General features: G+C 50.3%; 7 protein-coding genes across 7 annotated transcripts; 3 read left to right on the top strand and 4 right to left on the bottom strand.

Moving 5' to 3' along the window:
- The first annotated feature begins 4,087 nt into the window (after positions 1-4,087).
- On the top strand, positions 4,088-6,464 carry BO97DRAFT_406439 (uncharacterized protein). The gene has a single exon (XM_025695425.1). It carries the CDS (start codon positions 4,491-4,493, stop codon positions 6,036-6,038), a length of 1,548 nt encoding a protein of 515 aa, XP_025550391.1. The 5' UTR covers positions 4,088-4,490; the 3' UTR covers positions 6,039-6,464.
- A 3,563-nt stretch (positions 6,465-10,027) lies between these two features.
- On the bottom strand, positions 10,028-10,849 carry BO97DRAFT_415415 (uncharacterized protein; the record flags this gene model as incomplete). Its single annotated transcript, XM_025696387.1, has 7 exons — positions 10,028-10,121; positions 10,216-10,259; positions 10,348-10,350; positions 10,417-10,419; positions 10,470-10,481; positions 10,542-10,544; positions 10,598-10,849. 7 exons carry the CDS (start codon positions 10,847-10,849, stop codon positions 10,028-10,030), a joined length of 411 nt encoding a protein of 136 aa, XP_025550390.1.
- A 1,278-nt stretch (positions 10,850-12,127) lies between these two features.
- Positions 12,128-12,620, bottom strand: BO97DRAFT_107557 (uncharacterized protein). The gene has a single exon (XM_025689879.1). It carries the CDS (start codon positions 12,509-12,511, stop codon positions 12,242-12,244), a length of 270 nt encoding a protein of 89 aa, XP_025550389.1. The 5' UTR covers positions 12,512-12,620; the 3' UTR covers positions 12,128-12,241.
- On the bottom strand, positions 12,621-14,179 carry BO97DRAFT_107563 (elongation of very long chain fatty acids protein). Its single transcript, XM_025689880.1, has 3 exons — positions 13,463-14,179; positions 13,121-13,403; positions 12,621-13,067 (listed from the first exon to the last, which is right to left on the bottom strand). Exons 1-3 carry the CDS (start codon positions 13,871-13,873, stop codon positions 12,730-12,732), a joined length of 1,032 nt encoding a protein of 343 aa, XP_025550388.1. The 5' UTR covers positions 13,874-14,179; the 3' UTR covers positions 12,621-12,729.
- Positions 14,180-15,531: 1,352 nt separating this feature from the next.
- Positions 15,532-16,883, top strand: BO97DRAFT_406437 (cytochrome c oxidase subunit VI). Its single transcript, XM_025695424.1, has 4 exons — positions 15,532-15,809; positions 15,985-16,030; positions 16,175-16,292; positions 16,394-16,883. Exons 1-4 carry the CDS (start codon positions 15,616-15,618, stop codon positions 16,510-16,512), a joined length of 477 nt encoding a protein of 158 aa, XP_025550387.1. The 5' UTR covers positions 15,532-15,615; the 3' UTR covers positions 16,513-16,883.
- Positions 16,884-17,486: 603 nt separating this feature from the next.
- Positions 17,487-18,873, bottom strand: BO97DRAFT_415412 (glycosyltransferase family 15 protein; the record flags this gene model as incomplete). Its single annotated transcript, XM_025696386.1, has 4 exons — positions 17,487-17,643; positions 17,705-18,323; positions 18,383-18,646; positions 18,720-18,873. The coding sequence occupies 4 exons, from the start codon at positions 18,871-18,873 to the stop codon at positions 17,487-17,489; spliced, it is 1,194 nt and encodes a 397-aa protein (XP_025550386.1).
- Positions 18,874-19,085: 212 nt separating this feature from the next.
- Positions 19,086-22,393, top strand: BO97DRAFT_444143 (putative gamma-tubulin complex component GCP5). The gene is made up of 2 exons (XM_025698428.1): positions 19,086-19,283; positions 19,339-22,393. The coding sequence occupies exons 1-2, from the start codon at positions 19,212-19,214 to the stop codon at positions 21,970-21,972; spliced, it is 2,706 nt and encodes a 901-aa protein (XP_025550385.1). The 5' UTR covers positions 19,086-19,211; the 3' UTR covers positions 21,973-22,393.
- The last annotated feature ends 1,060 nt before the right edge of the window (positions 22,394-23,453 follow it).

Here is a 23,453-nt window from a genome sequence, read left to right as displayed (position 1 = left end):
CGGGCTGTCATAGCCGGGCGGGTAGACCCCACTTAGGACTATACCATCATAACGGGTTTTCATTAAGAGTCTAGTCTAGGGAGGAAGAGGGTAAAGGAAGGCCGTTGGCGGCCGAAACGCTCGGGAGGTCTCCGCAATCATATTGCACCGTTGTGAAAAGTGGAAAAAACTTTTTATAGCACGGCGGAGGGGGGGAAAGCAAAAAATAGAAGTGAGGTTGGGTGAAGATTTTTTTGGTTCTTGCTTGCTTGCCTGGCCGTCATGTCAACGGGGCTCTATAGAGCCGGGATGGTGCCCCTCCCCCTAAATCACTCTTCTGCCTCAAAAGCTTGTCAGGGATGAGAGGCGCATGTCATCCACTCTTACCCTTAAGGTATATCTCGACGACAAGAGTGCGCGCGCGCCCGACTTAAGCGGTGAAGAAAAGGGTTGGCAAGGATCTCCATGGGTCACAGCGCCCTGACTGGAAGACAGTGGAGCAGATCAGCAGTAAAGCGTACACACAGACGGGTCCGTGTTCTGACAGGCCTTTCTAAGGTACTCTGTACCTTCCCGGTACCTCTTTCATCTCACTCTTGGTTCTTGTTATCTTGGTAACCTCAAGTTGGAACTGGTGGCGTCCTATAATTGCAGAGAATTTGTCAATGTTCGCGTTTCAGGAGGACGGACGTTAGCTGCGCCCATATATAGAACAGCTGAAACGTCCAGTCGATAGCGTGCGGTTACAGACCGAATCTGCCCGGGCGCTCAGAGATAAAGTATTCGAACCTGCCCCAAATCAAGCAGCGCAGTGGCTCATCCCGTCCATAATTCCCCGACAGCTCTCTATCGCTTTGGCCTTGACTATTCTGTCGTGGGGGAATCACCCGTGGAGTAGCTGGGCAAAAGAGTGGGGAGGAGAGAGAATCCTGTTTCAACTGGAGGTATCTCTATTCAAACAGCGCCCGGGGCGAGGAACACCGGGCGATGGACGGAGAACAGGGACGATAATCGTTCATTATTGACCTCGACACGATCTTATTATGGCAGAAGAGACTGTCGCAGCGGTTACTGAAACAATGAAGCTTCCTTGTAGTCGTCGACAACGCCCGGAAGGATCCAATGGATTGCCCTATGGTCTAGGGTCAGTCGACGGGTAAGACTACGAAGCTCAGTCTTGGGGAGGCATCGCGCTCCTGAGTAAAGACAGAAGATAGTCATCTGTCGACGTCATGTCGCAGGTTCTGGCCGGAGAAGGAATGTGGCTGGGTTATATGCAGGTGATAGGTACGATGATGTATATCAATAGGACCAGGTGGGAGATCAGGCAGGACACAGCGCACGGAATGATTCCAGTATTTTTCTGCTAATTATAACAGGACCACACGAAAGCCAGACTGGAAAATTTTGAGTCAAAACTTACTTTCAATGATGATCACCTCGCGCGCAGAAGCGCTGGGGCTGCATTAAGTTTGTGTTGCAGTAGGATGAAGGATGGCGAGGCCAGCAGGGGGAAGAGGGAGAAGAGAGAAACCCAGAGCTAAAAATATAGTTAGTCTGCCGAAGCACGGTCGTCACTCCCTCCATACTGCGATAAGCAAGTCCTCCGTGCTTGCGGGCAGTCATTTTCCTCTTAGACCAGCCATCTGCAACAGTATCATTTAGAATTGAAATCTCTCGTACCTGTTTACCTCCCAAAAATTTTCCCCTTCCTAGTAAACAAACAGCTACTACTGCACGAACTCGTTGCTTTTTTCTTGGGGCTGATCCGTAGTTTGCTTAGTCAGACGAGCAAACCAAGAGGCAAAGTAATTTGCCCCTGGCCCCTCCTCCATGCCATTCGGTTGTTTCATACTGCAACCGCCGTTTGGATGTGTTCCTGCATGTTGGATACGGTTCAGCCGTTGACGGATTGAGGGGAATGGGGAGGGAGTTCCTGGATCATCTTACGAGTACCTCTGCGTCTTTCTCTGGTTCGCAGCCTATGATGGAGACAGGTCGGAGCGTCGCATCAGATCAGGGTCTATCATGCCTATTTTCGGGCGATCGTTATTCGACGGGCGGTTTATACCGAAGATTATCCTCCAACCTACCACAAGTTTGACGGGGGATCGTCGATGATTCGAGCGAGGATTTTCCCGTCCGTTCTGAATAAACTACTCTGTATACTGTCTTGATGATCCTCCCGGCCTGCAGCGTTGGTGGTTCCTTGGATGATAGCTGGCAACGGGTTGCGATTTCCTTATTGATAATCGTCTCTTTCAGCAGAATAGTTGAGTTGCGGCCATTCTCTATCTTATTGTCTGTACGACATTCATCTGCTCCCGGCAATTGAAGCAAGTGGTGGCAATGCATGGCTTGCTGCAAGGATAGGCTCCGTCGCTGCAGGGAGCTTTGCGTCTATCCACAGTCTCCAGTCGATATTGCTGGGGAAAGAGTGTTGAAAAATCTCCCATTCGCCGGTCGGGTCAGTCGGACTTGGCGCCGCATGGTCCCAAAAAGTGGGTTGAGCTTGGTGGCAGTGGAATAGGGGGTGACCATGCAAAAAATCATTTTCCTGTTATAGTTGAAAAATTCTGAGCACGAACAAGTTCGAATGGGAAAATGGACAAGGCGAGTCGGTGAGGAACTCCGGGCGGGAAGAGGCTTCGCCTTCTTTGGGGTCTGGTGTGTTTGAATTAAACATGCTCCACTGTCCTGGAGCAGCGGCGTTGACAACGCAGGGTTCCTCAACGGCACGAACGGGACAAAGCGGTTGAAGATGATCTGAAGAATCTCAAATCTCTGGTGGTGGTGGTGGTGGTGGCAGCCGCATCAATGCATCTACTTCCAGTCGAATCAAGGTTGATGGCAATGCGTCTTCTCCATCAAGTGGTGTCAGTGCACTGTGTCATTTGATAGACCATTATTCAAAGCCAAAATTGACTGATGTCCCCCTAATCGATGCCGCTGCCTCGAGGCTAAACAAAACTAGAAACCACGAACCCCACTAGAGGTCTTTAGTTACGGTGGGCCCGGGCCAAAGCTCGATCAGGCCAGGGACAAGGGAAGAGTTTGTCACTATCATTCAACACGCAGTGCGTACGTATGTTCAATGCATGAGGAAGTGCTGGGAAAGTAAGCAATTAGGGTTGAAAGAGATCCTGCCGGTAGTTTAGGAAAATGTGGAGGATAGGGAAAGAGAGGAACGAACAGGAACAGCCAAGGATGGTTCACGAATCAGATAGAAAAGCCCACAATTGAGACTGGGACATTGAGGAAGCAACTGGAATCAGTAGTCTAATGGAAGCACTCACTGAGCTTTAATCCACATGGCCATACCGGGCTTGGCATGAGCCGATTCCCATCATTGGTGTTTTCCCCGTTGCAGTAATCTAGATGTGGCCGCCATCGATGCGCGCCACTTTCCTCTTTCCTCGCCCCTCAAATCCAAGGCATTCAGGCATACACTTGCACATCCCATCTCCCCGATAGCTCACGTTGATACGTCCAATTTGTTAGCGTTTCTTCCACCCTGCACCCTCCACCCTCTCTTTCCTCCACCCCCCTCCCTTTCCTCATGGTCTCCGTGAACTCAAATTCAGAAATCATACTTTTTTCTCATTGAATAGTCGCTATCGTGGCGCCTGACTCCTCCACATTTTGGCTCAATCTCGTCGGTTATCATTGCTTTTCCGGGTCAGAATGGTGGTGGTGGTGGTGAGGAACAATACCCCGTCTATGCAAGGGTTGGCTGAACTGTCCCTGATCTTTCACAACTCCCTGGGGCTGCAGGAGGGTCAGGCAAGGATGAAAACGTAAGCACTACCTTCATTCTCTTTCCGCATCCTGGATTCTCATCATCTTGTTCGCCCAAGTTAAGTCAAATGTGCCTGAGTACCTGGCTAGGTACAGTACTGCCTGCCGCTAACGCCGAGGTACAGATCACTAGCGCCAACCAAGCAGGATAACAAGCAGGATAGGAGGAACGAAAAAGAGAACTTCGGTCTCTAAACTCACTCCGTCCTAGGTCTTCCCCTGGTGGCGCACGTGTCATGCAGCATTGCTTTTCCTGCAATTCCCAATGCCCTCTTCTGACTTGCTCCCCTCCCTCCCCTCCCCCTGGTGGAGCTCTTGGTCCGTTCACTCCGGAAGTTGTGTGATCGGATGGCATTCGGTGGCTTCGTTAAGACAAACCTCAACGGAGGGTCACCAGCTCCACTCCGTTTCGAGCATACCAACCCGTGTGGTCCATCTAACCCTGTCCAGTCCCTGTCTGGTATATTTGACATTCATTCTCTTCTCCTGTCGGTTGTCGGCTTCGTTTGCCTTCTCTTATCTTCATACTCTTCCCTCTCACGTTCTTTTTTATTCTCTCGTTCCCACTCGCTGTTTGTTGTGTACATGGGTAGGCCCACTAGTCAACCTGCCTAATCTTTCCTTATTATTGAGTGCCAGCCGGGTTTGGGGGCTTTAGTACTGTTCTCTCCGTTTAATTCTTTCTCTTCTCGACTTTCCCACTTCTTAACAACATGTATCAGACGGCAGCTCCTCTCGATCTGGATCTGGACTATTTGAACCAGCAACTTCTTCCCCGACATTACGAGTCCGAGGAAGAGGAGACGTCTGAATCGGAACTAGGATCCCATGACCATGCATTCTCGCCCATCAAGACTTCCGGTCCTTTTGATTCAGACATGAGCGCGGATGAAATGTCTAATGTCAACTCCCCGCAATCACCCTCAGACAAGACTGCCTTCGCCCGTTTACTATCCACCTACCCATCCACGGGCAAGACTTCGAGGCCGGTCTCATTGGACACCGTAAGACGGAGCAGCGGTACGACATTTGTACCGGAGAGTTACATGTTTGACGATGATGACGATGTGATCATTGAACTGCCTTCGCCCGACGACACCTCTCCACTGCAGCCTCCAATCTTCCTGCAACCAACTGTATATCAGCCTTCCCAGTCACTGCAACCTCAGCATTGCTCACGGTCATCTTCACCTTGTTCTATTTACTCCGTCGACGATGCGGTCGACGATGCGGCCGACGATGCAGCTGACGATGCAGCTGACGATGCGGCCGAAGATTCAGTTGACGACACAGATGTGTGTGTGGCTGAGCAGATCACCATCGTCGAGCCTATTGCTAGACCTAATCTAATTCTAATTAGCCCAGTCACCGATGGGCCGGTGGTAGATGAACCTGAGCCTATGTCGGCCATCTCAGCGACAACTGAACCAGACCAGTATCCAATTGGTCAGGGACTATACTCTCTCAATCAGGCAGTCAAGTCGCAACCACTACTGAGTGAGAAACGACCCAACCCTGCCTTCCACTTGAAGCGTGGTAGCCTGCAGTTACATGGTCGCTTATCGAGCCAGAACCCTCGACGAGCTGAAACCGACCCTTTTATCACTCCCCGAACTCTAGCAGATGTACCCGAGGCTCCTCAACCAGCAAACATGCGCTCGCAATCCATGGCGTTCAACCGACCACAGACATCCGCCGAACACGTCATAAATCGTGGATCCCAAGGGGGTCTACTCCGTCGACCTCCCTCCATGCAGAGTGTCCAGGGGGGCTATTCGCCATTCCCACCCCGGGGTCAAGCGTCAATCCATGCCACCGATGAATCTCACAGCCGATCCGTCTCCTTCTCCCACTCCTTTGCCAGCTCCGATTACAGTCTGCCCTCCTCACGGACCTCGAGCCCTGTACCCTACTATTCATCGCCCACCTTCAACCGACACCGATCAGGTTCCACGTACAGCACATCCAGCATGCCGGGCACTCGAGGGTTTCGGCCCCCAATGCCCCCTTCGCTTATGCACGGTTCAACGGCATCTAGTGTCTACTCAGCCAGCAGCCTGCGATCTGAAGTGGAGAGCGTTTACAGCTTGGACCCACGCGATTCCGCAGCGTCGGATGCCAAGTCTGCCCGACGGAAGAAGAGTTTTCGGTATAGCCGAAGCGCTAAAACCGACAGTGCGGAACCAGCCGCCAAGAATTCGAGTTCAGGTTTCATGGGATTCATGCTACGAGGCAGGAGAAAGTCAACCATCCAGAAATAATGCCTAATTCCTCCGTCTGATTACAACAAAACATTCCCGACCTAGTGTTTCACCTTTCCTTTCTTCTTCTTCTTCTTCTTCTTCTTCTTCTTCTTCTTCCTCACGTCTTTTTTTTTTTTTTTAAAAAGGTTGTTCTTTGCGTCTCTGCTTTGGCGTCCTTCGGTTAGCGTCTGCTGGTTTATGGGGTTTGTTGGTTTTTGTTTTTATTTTCGGTCTGTACGTTACTTAATCTGCCTGGTGCGGTGATTTTCCTTGGTTTTCTCATTTTCTGTTTCTGTGGGCCTTGCGCTGGGTGATTTGTGAATGTGCGAGTTGTACCCATTCCGACCCTCTCATCACCCTCTCTTTCTGTTTGTTCGTGGGTCACCGTTGTATGATAATCAATGCAACCTGATGGCCTTCCTGGAGTGGGTCATAACTACAATGTCAAAGTGACTGAAAAATATAAGATTGTCAGTCCAATCGTGCTTGATCTGCGCAATCTCTCGCATAACCAGTAGAAGTCGCCAAAGACGCGATGTAAGAGAAGCTTTCGTCCCACCGGGATAGAGATCAAATTTGGCAGCGATGACAAACCCGATCGTTCGCAAACTGAGATTCGAAGGGGCACCACCCGCGCGCATATCGGAGATCCCGGCAAGTGTTCACCTGGCAATCGAAGGGAGTCCACATTCAATCTCTGAGATTCCGCGGTGCAAGCCGCGCAACGGGAGCAGTTGATTGGTTGCCGGGTTCAAGTGTTTCAGCTCAGCAAGTATAGACTACAAACGATGGAGAAGACACCAGGGGGACGGACGGTGGTTCTGACTCGAGTCAGTCGATGGGGCGGAACGAAACTCGGTTCAGCTAACAGGCAGCAAAAGAAACTGATTCGTTTGTGGCATTCGACACCGGCCTGCCATTTGGAATGAGCGGGAATTTCTAAATCTGTAGCTCTGATTCAAATCTAAGCGTCCGCTTTCGATCTTAACTGGTTTGCTTCGGGGATCGTCGGTGACAAATCAGCCCTCGATTCCGTTTGTATGTGGGCGAATTTTGTGTTACTCTGGTGTCTATTTACGGTCCCGGTTGTACAGTGCTACCCCGCAGCAATAGTAAGAGGGAGTGAACGGATCAGGCGAGATTTGAGCCCATTGGTAGGGAGTTGAGAGATAAGGCGACTGCGGAGTACCTATTGAGAAGATCCGCTGCTGGGTTTCGGGATATAGTATGCCCAGATTGTGATCGTCGCCGGATGTAATTTCCTGTGCTGCCGAATGTTTTAATCTGGATTTAATATGCTGATATCACCTGTACTCCTGAAGAAGGATCTGCCGTCTATATGCCGGGTGCTATGATCAAGGCTAATTGAGAAATAATCTAACAGGGCGGCACAGCACATCTATCTTTATTGTTGCAATTAGGCACTCACTCACATGCAGCAAATTACAAGAAAGCAGATTGCAGAAGCACGGCAGACGAAGAAACTTGCTTACATTCTAGCCCGGGCTAAAATGCAACCGAGATCCCTTCAGGTACATTTGCGGCTTCGCTTATCGAGAGGACTTTTTTAGACTATTGAAAGTATGGATGCTGCGGCACGGCAAGCCACTTTTGCTCAGTCCGTTCGTTCCCCTGTCGGTGATTGGCTGGGAGCGGAAGCGATCTTTAGATCCACGATCTGTTCACGGCAATTCAAGCCGAAAGGTGCCAGGTGCCTGGCTTGAACCGATAACAAATCTCGCTTGATGAAGCGCGATGGATTAGGGACGGATAGGAAGTCTTGATCTTTTGTTGGGACGTGATCCACGGGAAAGTGGGTTGGGTGATGGTAAATCATGAGGGGCTGGTGCACATGTTCTCGGCTCGAAGAGGGGAGCGGACTCCACGGGTGACTGACTCAGGGTTTCGGCAGTTGGTGGCCATGAGGTTGTCAGTTTGTTTTCATGTTGTTGGGACATGGGATCGCTAAGCGAGGTGATGGCTTTCTTTCAATATCGGGAGTTGAGGATGATGAGTTTGTTGAAATGGGCGTGGCTTCGATTATTCGCAAGTATGTGAGCAAGCATGTTGCCATGCATCCACTCTAGATCCCCTTGCGAGTGTTTAGTTCGGATCGTGCTGTTGAAGCATCTGGTGAGGTTTCGGCATCGTAGTGGGAGCCCGGGCGGCTGTTCGACACTTTCCTAATCTGGCTGTATGTGCATCCGTCGGAGTATAAACCACTCCCTCTATCCCCTCCTCTACCATTGCTACCTTATGCTCTTCTCATTTCCCTCATCTGTTCACCAAGTACAGCCCATGCCTGCAGAACGTCTTCCATCCTCGTTTCAGCAGAAACCGACTTTCCTATGGTCTTGTTGCTCTGTGAATCGTACATGTCTGGGATGCTCCGTAATGTGTTTACAACCATCATGCGAGATTCTTTGTTCTCGGACTCAGCAGATATGCATCACTGCTGAGGTCGCACCACTCGAGGTCTACGGGCGCATGCTCCGCCTGATGGAGCAGAACGTTCCCAACAGACATTAGACTTCTGTAGAACTTTCAACTTAACATACGCTGTCGCTCTATTATGATGATGCGAGTAGTATTGTATCCCAACCACAGTCTTTATAATGAACACATGACGCGCGCTTTCATCATCGCAGCGTGATCCATCCCCAACGCTGCGGTACGACAAGTTACTCTCGTTGCAGTAATCATGGCCAATGAGTAGCGAACTCCTTCGTGGTCAATAATCCCCAAGAGACCAGAGCGTCCTAGAGAATGTGAATACCGGTACGGCCATATTTCATCCACAATATTGACTTTCTCTTCTGACCGATAACGTCGTCATGCGTAGGATGCCTCTACAATGACCCACCACAGCCTCTCAAATACTCTCTTCCAGCGACTTGACGCTAAAACTACATCAAACGTTGCTTTACATGGCTTCCAGGGGTGCCAGTACGGAGCACTACAGTAAACAATAATAGTACCGGTCTGACCGGTTTGCCCGCCGAAAGCACTACGAAGCCCATCATTCGTGCGCGCTGCGCCGTCTTCTCGAAAGATTGTCCGGGGGGGTGAGGAGGAGAAGAAGGCAAACGAAGGGGGGGGGTTTATACTCCGCCGTCACATGACGTTGGTGCTCACTCCTGCTCGATCGGGACGCTCCCCATGAGGACAGAGTGCCTGACACACTGACGCATGGAGAAGGTGCGACTGCAGCCGGCCGCGGGCAGAAGACGAAGCGAGTCGCAACAACCGCGTAGCTCTGGCCGGCAGGACACCACGGTCTCTCAGGCCCGACAGCTTACGAGCACTCCATCTCTTTACATGGTGGTAGAAGCTCTCCACTTCCATAGACTTGTAGATAATGGCAAGCGGTATTATAGCAGCGTGGCGTGCACCTGAGGACACTGGTGGAAGATCGGACGAAAGCATTCTTTAAAGGAACGACGCCCGGCTAAGTTCTTGACGATGGAATTATTGGCAGCAGAACGCTGAACGCGGAGAGAAAGAATGAAGAAGACAGTAAATTCGCGCTGTGCAGACTCATCTCTTCGTTCGACGGCCCGCATCGGCGTTGCTCGATCGCAATATGCCCGGGGGGTGGAGGTGCGTATAGCGTCCTGCAAGAAGAAATAGCACTGTTTGGTCAGAAGTAGTATAAGATTATAAGAGCATCTGGACCTCTGGACCGTAGCATCGCTCTGTCGCCAATCGAAACGGACGACACATCCTTCCCACTGACGTTTCGAAGTAGGCTTTGGTCTCAGCAGGCACAGGTCTAACGACGATACGAGAAGGAAACATCTAAACGTTGACAGTTTCTCTTGATACTCGGAAGAGAAGTTCATTCTAGCCTCTGCATTTGCATTCACAGTACAGGAAAACCCTGAAGGGAGAAAAAACCTATACTAAGGCCACACACTGTTCCCGCACACATCCGATTGCCGAACCTTTGTCGTCACCAGGAGATCAAGTTGATTCCATTCGCCATTGCGTTCTCACAACGTTCATTATCAAGGATTTGTTTCGTTCACAGACTGGTCTTCCTCGCATCTGTCTCTGGGATTAGTGACTGAGGGATCTGATTCAGAGTACGGCGGCCACTTACTAGTGAATCTGACATAAATGATGCAGGAGTGCGTACCTTCTTCTTCTATGTCGGATTCGGATCAAGGCAATTTCGATGCCAGCCAAGACTTACCAGCTAGTGGAGTCGACCCAGGTCACTAGATCCAGAGATGGCACCTAGAGGGACGGTTGTCTGCATATCGACACCCGCGTTAGCAACAGCTCTAGCTCTGGTCAGTATGAACCGGATGGTTATCACACTTACATTCTGTTTGATTGTTAGTGATCCAGTGTTCGACCGTTAGCAGATAATCACAGCAGAAGTTGGACTCACAATCTGTAAAAATTAGTCTCGTTCAAGGTCCTCGAAGAGTGTAGAGCACTTACCGGGCCAGTGGGCTTCAAGGGCGTCAAGAGTTAGCATTGAGTAAATCTTTTATCAAATGCAGTGAGACCTACAGGCTATGGCGTAATTAGCATAGCGGAAGAAATCCACAAAAATGCGATGTACTCACAGCGTAGTTTATGCGCTTGGCCAGAGCAGTGTTGCATTCGCTGGCTTGCAAGATCCTCGCACCGTCCAGAAGCTGTTGAGCAGCCTGAACCCTCTCGGGATTGGTGCTATTGGCCTTGCTGATCCCCTGTTGTAGGGTAGCAATCTGCTGCTCGAGTTGAGTGCAATTGACGCCACCGTTGGTAGGAGCGGCATGTGTGATCCAGGTGAGAAGCGCAGCGAAAAGAACATAGAAGCAAGATAGAAATCGCATTGTGACGATAGGATTCTGAAGACTGCCGAACTAGGTAGCGTATGGGATAGGAGATCGTGAAATTGATGAAGTTGCCGGTTTTCAATCTTGGGAGGAATCAACTCGAGGATGAAAGGGCCTTTTATGTCTTTCCTGAGACCCTTCTGTGGCCGACTTGAGCGGTGCCTGAAGTGATCCTACGGGCTTTGGAGGGGGGAATCAGAATTATGACTTCATCCCATGTCCGGCGTAAATACGCTATAGAGGATCGGCTTCAATGATCTTGAGAACCTTTGCTTTTAGTTGTATAATTAGTGCTGACGGCATTGAGAAGAAATTTGATATGAGTCTGTACTAGACGAATGGTGTCCTCGTTGGAGTCATAACCCCAATCAAGACACCTTCAACCAGCAGGACGCGTAGGCACGATGATCATCGGTAAAATTCAATTCTTCTTCTCGCCGCTAACAAGGCACAATTCTTGACACGGGTCAGATATGGGAGCGTAGGGTCAGCCATGTGTTCGGGATTTATGCTTGTTAGCGTCTGCCAGGTCATTATCACATTGCATAAACTATCGATACTGCTGACGATCATCCTCTATAGAGAGCAGAAAAAGGAAGATTATGGGTGGCCTTAGAACCTCGTCACCATCCATCCTTCAGAAATGGCAGTAGAGCGATGGTGCAAGGCAATAGTAGAATGTCTATCCTCTTTCAGAGCAAGCCTCTTTCTGGGTGAATCTGCTATCAGAGTAGGACGATATGGTGAAAACAGCAAAACAAGTTTCGAGGCTGATGAATATTCCCGAGGAGTGCTCTCATTATAGTGAGCCTAGAGTTTCGACCTTTCGTCTCTATCATGCTTCGGTGTCGCTCGTGGTTACCGGCTCGGAGTAACTTCAGTATTTGCGCACAGGTCAATAGCAACTGCAAAAAGCAATGATCGCTGATGTCTTCGGGCCACCCCCAGGACTTCCGTCCACTGTAGCACAAATACGCAGCGCGGATGGATCCTGCTTACATACTGATATTAGCATCCCTAATCTCATCCCAGCTTAAAGTGGACAACCACTTTGTATTTCGTCCAACTGACGGAGTCGTCCTTTACCCGCTTGTTCGCCCTTGACGAGAGATGGGACGAGATGAGATGAGAGACGACACAATTATGGCCGTCACGGTTGTCAGTTTGAGATCGAGCCTTCACTCCTCAGTAGCCACTCACTTGTCTCCTCCCACTAAGCAGTCCTCCCATGGGCAAAGAGGGGGAGGGGGGGGGGGGAAATGTCATGAAAACCAATTGCACATTTCAAAATTAGTGAAGTCCGAAAGGTATTCAAGTATATACAGGTAAGGAAGGATCAATGATAAGAAAACACACATAACCATGATTACATTTACGTTGACCTCCCGTTTATAGACAATTCAAAAAATGAAACATATGTCGAGATCCCGCAGCCAGCGGAGCAAAAGAGACAGCACGAAGCAGAGTAAAGCATGTAGAATACAGGCCGAAATAGTCAAGCCGTTGTCTTTGCTCGACTGATTCCAAGAAGATAAAGGGTAGAAAACCTTTCCCCAACGAACATAACTTTGAATTAGCTCTGCGCCACCTCTGCAAAGCGGAGAAGACGCATGCGTGGGTTGGCCGAGAAGCGAAGACGACCATTATCATCAAGGTCATTCATTAAATAGTTGTAAGTTTTGGCGACCGGGTGAGTCCCGGCTTCAGAAATGGTTGGTTGTTGGCTCGCTCATGCTCGACCCGACAACAGGCGATGCGCGAAAATTGACTGTGAATGGAATGGGAGGCAGGATTTGCGCTTCGAAGCCGATATGCTGAGCGGGTTGTCCAACAAGTGAAGACATGTGCCTCCCGAGACGGTGTCACCGCTTCAGCGCTTAGGCCTTGCGGGAGCGAGTGACAGGGCCGTTGGAGCGACCAGTGGACACCGCAGCACCGTTCGACTTAGCTTGTCCGTTGGGAGTGGCGGGAGCAGACACCTCAAACTTAGCCATGTCGATAACAGCCTGTCTGCCGGTGTTGCGACGAGGACGACCAGTCTTGGCGGCCTTGTTGTAGGTAGCGACGTAGAACGAGATAAACAAGAACAGATAAGAAGTGATGACGGCCATTCCGGAGAAAGCGGCGAATTCCTCTCCAGCGCACTGTCCCATGTTGGGAGCCCAAGGGAAGTAGGTCGAGGAGAAATAGGTGTAGGAAGCAAAGTAAACGAATCCTGCGCGATTGTCAGTTCGAGTCTCAGGCGACAAACACGAGACGACAACTTACCAAGATCGATGACGAACTGAATAATCTGGAGACGAGTGATCCATTCCTTCCACCAGATGCGAATACCCCGAGCGCTCTGAAAGTAGTACCAGTACATAACAACGTGAACCAAGAGATTGATGTCAATGACCACCCACTGAACAGCAGTCAAGCCAATGAGCTGGGTGTAGCAAAGGAGAGCGGTGGCACCGTGGTGGTAGGTGTGAAGGAAGGTCAATGGCTTCTTCTTGAGGAACAGGAAGACCGTGTCAAGAAGCTCAAGGTACTTGGTCAGGTAGTTGAGCTAGCGCAAATAGAAGGGTTAGTTTTGGCTACCGGGTCGAAAGCTGTTGCGAGACTCACGTAGTACAGTACGACCAGGGGTTGTGTGAATCCACCCTCGTGCGTGCAGATAGTATAGAAAATACCGTGTCTCCAGAGGGTAGGCAGAAGTTGTTCAATGAACAAGGCCAAGAGCGTTGCGCTAATCGCAGTGAGGTAGAAGTTGTGGATCATGAATAGCGTGTTGAGCTTGAAAGCAGGGCGGTCCTTCATGAATGCGCGACCACCGAAGATGATGACATAGTAAGCCACGAGCATCACGGCGGTTTCCTTGAATGTAGACATCGGAGTGACGCCCTCGACAAAACGGAACTCGCTAGCAGGATATCCGACAACAAGCTCGAAGGCCTTGTCGAAGATAGGCCATAGGTGAATGCCAAACGGCCGGTCAATGGTTGGCCTGGGTAGGCTCTGGAGAAGTTCGGCGGCCATGGTGAGCGAATGAACAACGTCCTAATCACTCAATTGTGCGGGCGAATTGACTGGAGGTCCTGAATGTCAAGGCCCTTGAAGAATTTCTTCTTCTTCCGCTCCCAAAAACTGCTGACAGGCCGGTTGAGGGGGGTGCAAGCAGAGGAGGAATAAGGGTCACGGAGAATGAGGGAAGGGGAGAGGGAGCGCAGCGATTTAAAAAAATAGGAAGAAGGAAAAAGAAGGGAAGAGAGGTACGGAAGAAGAAGAGACGGGGCCGTGAAGGAAGAGGTCGAAGCGGACGAGGTGGAGCAGGACTTGGTCTCTCTTTTGACTGCCTGTTCGCAAGGAGAATCCATCCGCGTGTCTTCTTTTTTGGACTCCGGCGCGTCCGCTGCGGCTTAAAGGGGACTAGCGCAACCTCGGCCACTGGTAAAAAAAAAAGGGGCGTCCGCTTAGGGCCCGACGATCATGTGCCTTCCGTGTTCCGGGTTCGCCAACTACTGGTTCCTAGCACTGATGTTTGTGTTCTTGTCGTGCTGTTTGCGGCTGGTCGTGCTGGCAGGCTTCGTAGCAGGAGAGGTTGGAGGGTGACTGAGGTTCAAAATTTGAGAGAGCATTTCCGCCGGTCGTATGTCACTTCTTGGTCACCAAAATAATCCATTGGCTAATTGGTCGTCATATTTACATGGGGAAGCGACCATGGACCACGGGCCATCTTCACATGCTACTAGGTATGCTGACCATTGATCAGACTGGTGTAGGCAGATATTAAATTATGATTACTATTCTAACAAAGTAAAATGTCTCAATCGATACGACCTCCGTCGGATAATCCTGGCAGCTTCATGAAACATAATCTCAATGCAAGCTCATCAGGGTTGTGCCAAGGATCCTGGGGTTACCATATACCTCTGATTCGGAATCTGGCGACCTGTGTATCGCTCATGAAACATGTCCTGGTCAGTGCCATGACCCCAGCGCTAGACTTCAAGATCCATAGGTAATTCTCCGATCCTCGATCTAATGTTTGCATTTGCTTCTCAAACACATCATTCAGCGGGGTACCTTGATTGACTCCTGTGGAGGGGCTGAGACATGGGAGTGTCCCGTCAGAGTATATATTAAGGAGAAATCATCTCGAACGCTGAGGGCACGATTAACAATGACGGATTTGAGCTTAGGCTCAAAATTGAGCTGACTGAATGTCGATCAAATTGTCAGGACTCCAGCCGTGCCAGGAGATCCATAGATGGGATATTGGATCTGGACTGGCTGCATCCATCACCACAGTTTTGCAGTCTCATATCAGACAGATCTGGCTTGCACAATCTCTGCCTGAGGTGGTACTGGTAATCTCCGGGGCAAGCCCGGGCGCGGATCTGGATGCCGCCCACGGGATCTGGTCAAATAGCCAATTAGACACTAAAGCCCGCCTACCGCCTATGCTCCAATCATAGCCGGCAGATAGAAAGCAGACTCGGGCTTTGGGTGCCCATTGAATGACAGCATCGTGGCCTGAGGCATCAACGAGCCTCGGGTTCGACGGGAGCCGCAAAGGAAAAGCAGGCGATTATCAATGACGGACGACGACTGCACAGGCGGGAGTTGAGGCCTAAGGCATCAACAACCTCACACCACCCGCAAAATCCTAGTGCAGCCCGGCTTAACCTCTTGACTTCGACTTCGTCAACACCTCGCCCGTCTTGCTCTCCCCTCACCCACTCAATTCGTCCACCTCCACCACCCACCTTCTCCTCAATATGTCGCCAGTCTCCGTCTTCCGTGTCGCAACCCGCGCCGTCCGTCCCTCCGGCTTCATCAGAGCCGCTCAATTGCCCCGGGCCCGCGTGCAGTTCCCCATCGCTCAGGCTATCAGCCGCCCCAGCTTCAGCACCTCCGCTCAGCGCTACTCTGGCCACCACGAGGACGAGACCTACGAGGAATTCTCTGCCAGGTACGCAATAATAATGTCCCGAGCCATTGGAGATAATGCAAGCCTGCTGGTCCGGACTCGGTCGCACTTCCAGCCGTATCCGAAAAGCTGCCCCTTCTGGTACCTTTTGGGATGGCATCTCCTCGCTTCCTACTTATGACCGTCAGCAAACCGCCTCTAACCCGCCTGTTGATAGATTCGAGAAGGAATTCGACGGTGTTCAGGATGTCTTCGAGCTCCAGGTAAGCTGATGTCCTCGCTCGCGTCATCCACTCCCGCCGCCAGCCATGATAATCAGCCCAGCTGCCATTGGCAGATCGGGGGGGGGGGGGCACCTTCGCCCAACCTATATCAGCCGAGCTAATGATTTAATCTTTCCATTGCAGCGCAACCTGAACAACTGCTTCGCCTACGATCTCGTCCCCTCCGTTGAGGTCCTCACCGCCGCTCTCAAGGCTGCCCGTCGTGTCAACGACTTTCCCACCGCCGTCCGTGTCTTCGAGGGTGCGCTATCTCCCCCTAACCTCCCCTTCTTCCCAATTGACCCTATGACCGTCGCTCCGACACACCCAGAAGTTAACTCATTATTCATTCCGTCAAAATAGGTATCAAGGCCAAGGTCGAGACCAAGGAACAGTACAAGCAATACCTCGAGGCTCTTGAGGCTCTCCGTCTGGAGCTGGGTGTCCCTCTCCGCGAGGAGCTCTACCCCGAGGATCAGTAAACGCAGGCAACCTTCCCTCCCCCTTGCCTGCGTGTCCAGATTCCCCATCTCGTCGTTTTTCTTTGTCAGGCAGTTTCAAAGATAGGAAAGCTGTATACATACTCTAGAGTGCAGTTGGAATCAAGTTGCTGAATGTCTCGGGTGGTCTTCTTGTCTTCGAACCAGATCCCTACCTGCTTCCGACTTTACTGGCTGTCGGGGAAGGGGTTGATTGGAGGGTACACGCGTGCTTTTCTATACCAGTGCTGCTTTAAATCTTGTGAGCATTTACCTGTACTCTGTATTATTGGGGAGAAGTGTGAAATTCAAAGAGGATGTTCTTATTTCGTGTGTTGCGTTAATAGTGTAATTGGATAGAGGGTAGCCAGGAGTTGACTTTGTATGTCTTGCGCAGGTAACATGGCCATGTGTCTCTTGTTAACTGCTTACATTCGAGCGCCTGGAAGCTGGTGAACAACCATTTAAGCGCAGTAGCCAGAAGTAGGTATTCAACGAATACTTTCCCAAGGCACCATCAATGGCATGAGGCATTTGCAAAATAAAGTTATAGGTACAGTAAAGGCCGTCCCAGCGATATCGAAAAAGCATCACAGACCTGATGCGATGAACCCCGAGAAACAGCGTTAGAAGAGAAACCAATCCCTGGTAAACGCCGCCGAATGTTTTTGCAACAATTTCTCCGTCATCAAGACTGGGTATGTAATTGTAAGGTGAAACATGTAAGTTGTGGCAAACGCGCGCACTAAGATCCTGTACATATAATTGATCGGTATGCTCGGATGACACGGAAAGAACTTGTGCGGAGAACAGACATCCTTGGGTAGGTTGTGTAAGCATGGTGTTATGTGTCAAAACCAGCAATGCCTGTCTGTTCATTGCACAATATGCGGGACATCCATATATAGTGAGATGAAGGAACAGCTTCCTTGCGCACTAGATTATGAATGGGAATAAATCATATCGCGCCGTCACGTCTAGTGCATTCCGACATGCTTGAAATAGCTGGGTCGACAATCTTCTTTGGCCAACCAGGGTTCGCCGGCGTAGAACTTGGCGGGAGTGCAGCCAGAACACTTGGGGGAGGTCGGGCAGTTATAGTAAGGAATGTGGTTGTATCCGATGTCTCGGAACCTAAAGAGACAACGTTAGAGCTGATACATGCTGCGGACACGGTGGGAGGCCATCAACTCACCAATGGACCTTGGCCTTATCCGCGAAAAGACCCAAGCCAATGGAATGCACAGGAGCATCACCCCAGCGCTCGTAGAAGAAGCCACCGGCCCGATCCAAGTGCTCAAAGTAAGCAGAGTATTGCTCGCCTCTGAAAAATTCCATGTCACCAATTTCGAAGTTGGACCAGAAGTGGCATGTCGAGTAACCTTTGGCGGCTTCCGTGTGCTCCGGCCGAAGTTGATCATCAGTGAGCCAGTTCATCATGTTGTTCTTGTTCAGATAGGTTGGGTTCGCGGCGAGGAACTTCTTGGTCTCGGGCCAAAGGGACGGGATACTCTCAGGAGCATCAAAAAGGTTGATCGTGAAGCCGTAGGTGACATTACGATCCTCCATGTAACGGAAGACATCATAGTCGACATCGCAGAAGAACTTGACCTTGGGTTCGACACGCCAGTAGTACCGATACTTCTGAAGAGCGGGATGTTGGTAGAACAAGCCACTATTCCACCGGCACATCTGGTGATAGGAGATCTTGTCACTGTACTGAATTCCCTTCTCCTTCAGCAACTCCGCGGACTCGCGGAATAAGTCCATGTCAATCCATTCGGGAACCTCCCAGTGTTCCTTCGGTACTTGCTCTACATTTGGAAGTTAGAAAGCTATGTTCAGGAGCCAGAATCCCCCGGGGCTGTTATACCGTAGTAGCACTTTGCCTTCGTTTCGGCCTGTGTCAATCTCTTGAATTCTTCCGTGAAAGGCTGGTCATTGAAGAAGATCCAGGGGTAATTGAATTTGCTGTTCCAGGTACGCTCAAGGTCACGGATTGTCGGAATCAGTTCGTGGAGTTCTTCGTTCCGGACAAGAGAGATGAGGGCTGCGTTGGTACGGGGTGACTTGGAATTGTCGGGGCTATAGTCGCCGTCGGTCACACGCCACAATTTTCCATCCGGCTCGCCAGTTGCTAGCAGAGAGAAGAAAAAGTTAGAGAAAGAACACGCGGACGAGGCGAAGTCGTTAGATTTGCGCGGACGTACGATCTTTAAGAGGGTCGGAGGTGATACCCTCGTATTGTTCTGAGGACGACCCCTTACTGATCATGGTGGGTGTCTTGTTCATCTGAAAGATGAGGAAAAGGACGAGGATGATGCACGAGGCACCCAGCATCCGAATGGGCCTTGCGACAGCCATTATGCCGGTCTGCAAATCCCCACGGAAGTAAAATGGAGGGAAATTGAGCGACAGGGGAGAGTGAAGCCGAAGGGGAGACTTGTCGCTATCGCCGCCTCCGCCGCGAAGCCGCCATCGAGCCGCCATTCCATGATAGGCCTAGCGTGGGTTTGCTCCGATCAATCACCTCTGCCGCTTGGCCGCCGACACTGCACCACACCAGCAGCGCCGCGTAACCAACTCAACGGCATCGAATTGTCGGGGCGTTGAAGAGGACTTATTCTCGTCTTTTTTCTGATTCAATGTACCGCTACTCATAAATAAGGTCTTTAGGCTGAATTGCCTATGGTTTGTTTACCATGGCTGTTTCAGCCAACGTGAGCACGCTAATAGAGCAGCTTATCGCGGCCGTCGCAAAGGCTGACGCAAAGGCATTTGGTTCAAACCCACTTTACTCCCAGAGTGGGTGCTAACATGTCTTTTTAGGACATACCGCGCTTTGCAATCACTAAGCGTCGTGCGGAAGAAACAGTCAAGGCTGGCGCTCATGGCCGTACAGATCAGTTTGCCGTTGCCAAGCAGCTCGATGGACTGCAGGAGAAATTCCAAATCCTCAACAGGGATGAGCTTGCAGATGCACTTCGTACCAGATTGCTAGAGCTCGATGAGCGTCGGAGCTCATGGGCTCCTGAGTTTCTGTCTTTGCTACTAGAGCTTGCGGATCGCCCGGCTCAATTTTCACGAGTGGATCAAATTGCAAAGTCAGAGCCTCAAGAGGAGGTCGCACCTCTTACCTGGACCGAGTTGGATACGGCGGGTTCGGCATTCTGCGACGAAGATATTTGGGAAGCCGTAGACTACGGAGCTGACTCTTCCGACGAAGAAATCACATCACTATCATTGTCAAGTGACGGCTATCATCTGCGGTCTCTTCCTCAGACTTCTATAGCACCAGACGAGGATTTCGTGATCCCGGATGATCTACTAACATTGGGCGATGACGAAGATCTCCTAGAGTCGATCAAGAAGGCACAATACTGGAGAAAAGGCATTCCTCCACATGACAACCACGAAGTAGTGTCATCTTTGGTCTTGACAGAACTTGAGGTTATCCGGGAAACAATTTTCATGCTGCAGGGTCTGCCCACGTCTATGTTTCGACGACTCAATGGTAGGGTGGAAGTAGATCGGAGCTATACTATCGCCCATTTATCGACTGGAACACTGTCTTCCACCTTACGAGCCTTAAGCTCGGTCGGGGCTCAAATCGATGTCCTTAGGTCGTTCACCCGGCTGCCGCTGACTATCCCCCATATGCAAACTTGTCAACGTGGACTAGAAGGTTGTCTAAGTAAATTTGACATTATCCTCTCGGATATGCAACGCCAATATCTGACTCCATCATCAACTGTTCCTGTCAGTCTTCTGCAGCTTTTCGAAGATGTGCGCCGTGAGTCCAGGCTTCTCTTGATAGTGTCAGATCTTGTCTCTAGGCTTGATTTGGCGAGAGTGGACGCTTCCGTACGGTGTCTTAATCTCCTCTACGATATAGTTTGCTTGACTCAAGCGACTGGGGACGACGAGGGGTTTACGACCCTTGCTCAGCTATTCTTCTCATGTTTCGAGACCTATGCCCGCCCCATGCGTCTATGGCTGGAGACAGGCAAATTAGAAGATTCGATCGATTATGGATTTTTTATACACCACCAGCAGAAAGAAGGTGATCTGAGGACACTGTGGCATGATTGGTATACGCTCGATGAGCCCTCACAGCTCTCGTCCGTGCCGAAATTCATCCAACCAATCATGGAAAAAGTTCTTAAGACTGGCAAAAGCATGGTATTTCTACGTCACTTGAACACGACTCTGGATGATGAGTATCGCAGTAGAACAAATGTGACACTGGAGGATGTGTGCCCCCCGGACTCTCCCTCATTTTACCTTCCATTTTCTATCTTACTGGAGTCTGCTCTTGACAGGATGGTCGAGGAGAATTGCACCGCTACATCCGCTTTATTGAGAAGTAAATTGGACCAGCAGTGTGGTCTGTGGGAATCGCTTCAGGCCCTGGAGTACATCTACCTGTGTCGAGACATGAGTATCTCTGGTCCGATTGACAGCAAAGTATTCGACCTGATTGATAGAGGAAAAGAGGTATGGAGCGACCGATTCCTCCTCACTGAGTTGGCACAAAGTATCTTTGGGTCGGTACCATGCATTGATCCCTCACGGCTCATCGTACGATCCTCGACCGATGTGCTAATCAGCGAGAGAAACCGCGGCCGATCAATGAACATACTCAATGTAATCTCATTTGATTACATTCTTCCGTGGCCTGTCGCGAATATCATCCCTAAAAGCGCCATCTACGACTACCGGCGGATCTCTACATTCCTCATGCAAATCCGCAGAGCGAAGTATGCCATACTGAAGCAGCGCTTACAGCATAGTAATATTCAGGACAAGATCCAGGACACAAGGAATAATACGTTGAGCTATGCGCTGCGACATAACATGCTCTGGTTTCTCAATGCTCTGTACAGTCACTTGACAGACTTTGTCATATCAACATCAATCGCCTCGCTACGAAAGGCTCTGTGTGCTGCCAAAGATGTCGATAGCATGATAGAGGCTCACTACACCTTCATGTTCTCTTTGAAAGAACAGTGCCTACTCTCGGCAAATTTCGAGCCCCTCCATCGAACCATTATCGCTATTCTCGACCTCTGCGTCCGCTTTGCAGATGTTCAAGCTACACGTTACGGAAACAGACAGTCTCAATTCCGGACGACTTTCAAGCATACAATTTCTTCGACCGGGTACCGCAAGACCCGTGAAAACGTTCATGATGATGAAGATAATCTAAGCGACGAAGACGAGGACGCTGCCTCGGACACCAATGAAGACGAAATTGATGTCTCATTCCATGAGCCAAATTACCTAGAGCAGATCAAAGAGATCAAACATCAGTTTGAAAGGCTGGTCGCTTCTGTGATAGCTGGTCTGAAAGGTGGGGCCCGCGTTGACGGTCAGTTGAGCTGGGATATGCTGGCCGAGAAGCTTGAATGGAAAAAGGCAGGCGGACCAATCATGATGACCGGGCCTTCTGGCCCCTATTGATGGCAAGGATGTTGCCTACCATCATCGAAAGAGAATGAACACAGAGCTCGTTGCCACATGCTATTGCAAAGCAGAGCATTAAGGCATCCCGCATTGTCGATCGCAACAATGACCTTAACTAGTTGTTCTCTTCCGGAGCAAGGCTGTCATCTAAACTGCAAAAGCTCAACATATCTTGGGAGAAATGAGACGCTTTCCAATTGACGCCGAGTTGACCTCCGAGCGCATTATTCAGTGCACAGGTAACGGAGTCCCATAAAGACTGGCACGAATCTGGAGGGCCACAAATCGCGAATAGAATCCAGCTTGGCCCACCTCTCCCCCCATATATCACAGACCATGATTTAAATCGATTGAGTTAGCTCCCAACAACCATGTAGACCATTTACCAGAACAACGGAGCACAAACTGCACATACGGCCTATCGGAACGTAAACAATCTTCAACTCTCCCCTCCGCATCAATGCCCCAATAGTCCCCACCGCGATTGTAAACGTCTTCTCCGAAGAACATGCGTACAGAGTCACGAAGAGTAGCCGTGAAGCGCGTCGCAAAGATCACAGCATCGGCTTAAAGAATGCTCCCATCAGCAAAGCGTGGCCTTCTTGTACGATGCAGTGAGTCTCTCAGAATTGACCTCGATTTGCCTAATCGTCAGCGAGGCTCGTACCTTTCTAGACATTCTTGAGGATTATACTTACCTTTCCCCTTGCAATCATGGCCGATGAGCCGTTGTGCACCGCCTTCAGGCCGGTACTTGCTCTCGCCATACTGCGTCTCCGACAAATCTCTTGGGGGAAGGCTGGTTGAATATGTCGGAGTATGATATGGCGATCTCGCGGGCGTCAGTGTTTTCTGGGATGCCTATTGTTGGTAAGGCGCAGGGCAGACTCAGGAGGATGTTGCAGGGGTTGATGTCTGCCATTTTCGTGGCACTTACAACAGACATATCTGGATGAGCAGTGGTGGGCTTTATGTGGTTATATATTTCCACTGCCTGCACTAATGCAGCTGTTGGTACATACTGAGCTCGTTGTTAGCTCAGTGTTTGTCCGTGCTAAGCAGCATCTTGGTCAGCTGCCATCATACAGTAACAGAATGGCACAGATTGAGGATACGAACAAGGTCTTAATTGGGCTAGGTAGGCTGCAGAATGTATGTCAATGAGAGGCAGCACCCACAAGAGCAGATGATCGAATCTCATTGCATGTAAGGGACTCTTACCCCATGCTAAATGCGATAGCAGACCGTCGGTCACAGCAAGCATGTCCGGGCTTCAAGATAAGTGGTGAAGTCAGTGAGCTGCCTGGCGACGTGAAGAAGAACAGGTAAAATGGACATGGTTGATTGAAGACAGGCTTGGAGGCATATAACATAATGCACTATATACAGGTCATTGCCGTTCAGGGCGGCAAACAAGAGACAATAGCAGTCATCGCATCATGAGAGAAACATCAAGAACAGCATCCCTAATTGTACAT

This window comes from Aspergillus homomorphus, assembly GCF_003184865.1.
Source record: "Aspergillus homomorphus CBS 101889 unplaced genomic scaffold BO97scaffold_24, whole genome shotgun sequence".
Lineage (NCBI taxonomy): Eukaryota > Fungi > Ascomycota > Eurotiomycetes > Eurotiales > Aspergillaceae > Aspergillus > Aspergillus homomorphus.
Note: the sequence above shows the minus strand (reverse complement) of the source record. Positions and strands in the feature narration are given on the sequence as shown.

Bases quoted from the DNA above. Each gene is read 5' to 3' on its own strand.
- BO97DRAFT_444143 (XM_025698428.1), top strand. From the start codon at position 19,212: ATGGCTGTTTCAGCCAACGTGAGCACGCTAATAGAGCAGCTTATCGCG. The intron at 19,284-19,338 runs GCATTTGGTTCA...ATGTCTTTTTAG, and splicing joins TCGCAAAGGCTGACGCAAAG to GACATACCGCGCTTTGCAAT.
- BO97DRAFT_107563 (XM_025689880.1), bottom strand. From the start codon at position 13,873: ATGGCCGCCGAACTTCTCCAGAGCCTACCCAGGCCAACCATTGACCGG. The intron at 13,404-13,462 runs GTGAGTCTCGCA...TATTTGCGCTAG, and splicing joins CCCTGGTCGTACTGTACTAC to CTCAACTACCTGACCAAGTA. The intron at 13,068-13,120 runs GTAAGTTGTCGT...ACAATCGCGCAG, and splicing joins TCAGTTCGTCATCGATCTTG to GATTCGTTTACTTTGCTTCC.
- BO97DRAFT_406437 (XM_025695424.1), top strand. From the start codon at position 15,616: ATGTCGCCAGTCTCCGTCTTCCGTGTCGCAACCCGCGCCGTCCGTCCC. The intron at 16,031-16,174 runs GTAAGCTGATGT...TTTCCATTGCAG, and splicing joins AGGATGTCTTCGAGCTCCAG to CGCAACCTGAACAACTGCTT. The intron at 16,293-16,393 runs GTGCGCTATCTC...CCGTCAAAATAG, and splicing joins CGCCGTCCGTGTCTTCGAGG to GTATCAAGGCCAAGGTCGAG.
- BO97DRAFT_107557 (XM_025689879.1), bottom strand. From the start codon at position 12,511: ATGACCTTGATGATAATGGTCGTCTTCGCTTCTCGGCCAACCCACGCA.
- BO97DRAFT_406439 (XM_025695425.1), top strand. From the start codon at position 4,491: ATGTATCAGACGGCAGCTCCTCTCGATCTGGATCTGGACTATTTGAAC.